Raw genomic sequence first — 4,310 nt, 5'->3', positions numbered from 1 at the left:
ACATTTAATAATTATCTTGATGAAAAACAAAGACTATAAATAATTTATTATTAATAAAATTATGAAATTATTTACAATTTGATGACTAATTCATCGTCCATTTTTATATGTTAAATTTTTCATAGAAGTTTAAAAATCATTTTATTTTATTTAAACATGTATAACTAATTTATAATCTTTTATGCCATACTAAGTCATAATATAATACTTCTTCATATTTTACATTAATAACCATTGTTTTTATATATCGTCTACAATTCTCTAATTACGTCTATTTGTTCAATTTTTTATATGATATCGAATATTCGTCATAAATGGATGGTTTAAGATGCCAAAAAAATTATTTACTTGGTGAATATAATACATCAAATATTACAAATACATCATTTAGTTAAATAAATAAACAAAAACCTAAAATTCATACCCGCACTGGCGCGCGGATCAGGGTCTAGTCTAAGTAGTTAAAGTAAATATTATATATATATATATATATATATATATTTTAAAAAAATATACATATTATTTAGATTTTGTACATGAACACTAAATAAACCATGTTATCTGAAAAATTAGTTATTTTAAAAATAAATATTACTTGTTAAGATGATTTTTTTTGTTAAATAATCTATGTTTTAATTATATATTAAGAATTGGATGTGACATTACATCATTAAATGTTTATACTAAATTTAGTTTTTGCAGTGGATTGTTAAAATTGTAAATAAATTTTACAGTTGTTAGTAGAAAAGAAACAAACTTGTAAATAAATTCACATACTTTTTGTTTAATTTTATATACTTTAGTGAATTATCAAATTTTATCACTAAATTTAGCTTTTGCTGTAGGTTATTGTTAAAATTTTGGTTGAGTTAAAATGTATAATTAATTATAAAATTATTTATGTAATATTAGATATTTAATTAATATATTGACCCAGATAATAGAATATATACATGTTTGATATAAATTTTTATATTTATCATATTTGAAAATCAAGTAAACCATGTTTTTTATATAAATGATTATGATTTTTGAAATAAATGTTACTGATTAGTTGACAAAAATGTTACTTGACTAATTTTATAATATAAATTTTCAATTTAAATTTCTTAAAATTCATTATTTTTTATAAATTTACTAAATTTTATGATAGATTATTGTTGAAACTTTATTCGAGTTAAAATGTATAATTAATTATAGTATTATTATTTAATATTAGATTGTTTATTAATATATTTCACACAGATGATAAAATTAACATTCATGTGTTGCTTGAATTTTTTTTTATTCATTATATTTGAAAATCTATTAAACTATGTTATCTGAATAAAGGATTTTGATTTTCAAAATAAATATTATTGATTCATTTTCATAATAAAAAAAAAAATTCTGAAAATCACTGTTTTAATTATAAGTTAATTTGTGGATGTACTTTTCCATCATTATGTTAAATTTTATGGAAAATTGCTTAATTTTTATTTGCTTAACCGTTGAGTGATGGTACATGAAAAATAAAAATGTACATTACTTTTGTTCGTATTGTTTTTTTTTTTTGTAAAATTTTTATTTTGTTCTATAATTTCATAATATTGTGAATTATATTATGTGTTTAATTAAGTTATTTTTTGCAAATACACTGATGTTATAAACTTATTTAGTTGACATTGTGAAATTAATTATAAAATTGATAGATTATATTGTATTAAAAAAATTGGTCTAGATAAGGAAAACATGTTATTTTCCATGAATAGTTTCATATATAATCAAATATCCACCTACGGTTAGATCTCTCCAGAGTGAAACTAATGAATTCATTTCTTACCAAATTAAAAATCACAAACTCATTTCTCCATGATATAGTAGTTAAAATTTAATAATCCATAGACTATGTTTTTAGTCGGTTTACATCCGGATTACTATCTACCAGATTTCTTCAGCTTCTTAATCTGATTCTTCTTCAGTTCATGATAAAGCCATTTCAGCATCTTTGCATTCAACAAAGCACGATGCGATATTCTTTGTCACAATGCTCTATTAGTAATTCCATGCTTTTTGTCCTATCGTTAACTTGGTGCGAGTTATGCAGTTCCCGTGAAAGCTATGACTAATGAGTGTCTGTAGGGGTTTTTATTTTGTAACGGTAACTGTTGGGAATCCTTTAACATTTTTGTAACCACGGAGTAACTGTACTTAAGCTACACATGCATGAAACAAAGGATTCTTAACTCTAAACTGTTCTCCAAAATAGATATTTTATTCACAGAAAGTGTGATGTTTAATGTAACCATTAGCAGCGCTTTGCGTCTTGAATCAAGCTTATCAGAAATGTTTGCTTTCTTATAAAAATTCGCATGATGGCTTAAACAGTTTCGAGGTGGAACTTTACTTGAGTGGTTTGATCTCACTTTTTGTTATGACCTTGGATAATATACGATGAAGAGTCGGAGTATTTATGTATGTGACAGGATCAGAAGGGGTTGAATATTTTTTTTTTGTCAGCTGTTTTGAATAATCTTGTCCATTGTAACCAGCCAGTACGATGGCCACAATTTCAAATCATAACTAAAAATAGAATACTTGGAGTAGACATAATATTTTAAGTTAACAAAATGCACTTAACGACGGGGCATCAAACCAGTTATAAGGTTTAAAATAGTTTAAAAAGGAAGCAAACATAGCTTCTTTGAAGCTGCAGAATTCATAAAGAAGAGGAAATACATTTAAAAGTTAAACACTGAGGAAAATAGCTATAGTGATACTTATCCGGTTTATGAAATATTAAAAAAAACTGGTTAAGAAAGCAGTCGTGAGATTGAGCTCCCTTGAATTGGACTCCAATAATCTAAAGCTTAACCATGGTGTGGCTTCTTCGCAGAGTGAACACCATCTGCCTCGAGGGACTCCGCAGAAGACATGTCAGATGAAACAGGGATGGCTTTCCACCATCACATGGTTACTGGGTCTGTTTCTGTTGTCATGAATACCTCTTTCAACACTTTGAGAAGGGTCTGTTGTTACAGCTCCAGCTCCTGGCATATCATGGTCGGGGTTGTCATCACCTACCTGTGGAGGAGTCAAGAAATGATTACAATGATGTTAAGCAGAAGTTTTCGTAAAGAGTTTAACAACATGAAAGGAATAGTTTGGTATGACCTCTGGATGCAGAGGTTGGCCATAATTCGCTGAGTCTTTTGTGTTTCTTCTTGAAAGTGGAAGTAAAACCCATAACTTACCAAAATATCTGGAATAGAACATATATATGGAATTATGGGTGTGTATGAAATGATTATCAAGGATCAAGAAGATGGAGTTGGAACGTGGTGAATTAAACAAAACCAGGCAACTCAGAGTTGGTATTAGCTACTGACATCAACTCCTCGTAACCTTGAAACCGAAACAGCTCCTTGTGGATAAAGTTTATGCTCTCAGGGACCTCTTCGAATAGGAGGGAAACAGGGGTGTCCGCAAATCTGAAGCTTTGCTTGCTCCTACTACCATCAAGAATCGTTTTTAATACAGGTGCCAAATTAATAATCAAAACAGACTTTAAGCGTAATTACCTTTTCAAGCTCAATGTAAAGCAGTTACTTTACATCACACGTAATTTGTCAAAATCAAGAAACGAATTTGTATGCTCAATGAAATTCTTATTGAATGTCACCGGAAGAATTAACATCACTGTAATCAGAATTTTAGAAACGGACTCACCTTCGTATCAATCAAGAGCATATCGACAGACATGAGTTCATCACCGCGCATCGTGGATGATGGATCCAAAAACGACTTTAATAAGATGGATCTGTAACTGGTGGATTCCTGGATTGTGAGGAAGCAGATGAAACAACGGGATCGAGATCGTCCGTATCGCAACGGGGTGAAGAAAAAGGGATTAAACCATAGAATCAAAACGACGCGTTCCAAGCTTATCGATCTACTCTATTAAGATGGGCTTAATGGACCAATATAATGACAAAGCCCAAACGAAACACAAACATAAATAAATGAAACGATGCCGACGGGACACGTGTTGCACTCCCAGCCTCCGACTTTTGACGGTGGATGCTGATGTGGCGCGCCTAAGAGAGAAAAAACTCTATTTTATATATAAAAACTAGGGTAAACCCGCCCTACAGACGGGTGTGTAAGTGAAGAAACCATAGAATACATATTTAGATTAAGTGAAGAAACAATATAATACATATTTCTTTTACGTACATTTAAAATAATCACACTAAGTATTTAGAGCGTTCACTATTTTTTTTATTTTTTTTTTGTTAAAAATCACAGGTTTGTCTAATTTATAAGTTGAC

The 4,310-nt window shown here is 29.3% G+C and overlaps 1 protein-coding gene and 1 long non-coding RNA gene across 2 annotated transcripts in view; both read right to left on the bottom strand.

Moving 5' to 3' along the window:
• Positions 1–2,665: 2,665 nt before the first annotated feature.
• On the bottom strand, positions 2,666–3,241 carry LOC106315598. Its single transcript, XR_001264633.1, has 2 exons — positions 3,154–3,241; positions 2,666–3,063 (listed from the first exon to the last, which is right to left on the bottom strand). It is a non-coding gene; the product is annotated as an uncharacterized LOC106315598 (long non-coding RNA).
• An 870-nt stretch (positions 3,242–4,111) lies between these two features.
• The window catches only part of LOC106314977, a 1,134-nt gene continuing 935 nt past the window's right edge, over positions 4,112–4,310 (bottom strand). Inside the window, exon 4 of the mRNA XM_013752768.1 lies at positions 4,112–4,127. Coding sequence (XP_013608222.1) covers positions 4,112–4,127 — 16 coding nt within the window. The remainder of the gene's footprint in view (positions 4,128–4,310) is intronic.

Source organism: Brassica oleracea, chromosome C9, assembly GCF_000695525.1.
Source record: "Brassica oleracea var. oleracea cultivar TO1000 chromosome C9, BOL, whole genome shotgun sequence".
NCBI classification, from domain to species: domain Eukaryota; kingdom Viridiplantae; phylum Streptophyta; class Magnoliopsida; order Brassicales; family Brassicaceae; genus Brassica; species Brassica oleracea.
Note: the sequence above shows the minus strand (reverse complement) of the source record. Positions and strands in the feature narration are given on the sequence as shown.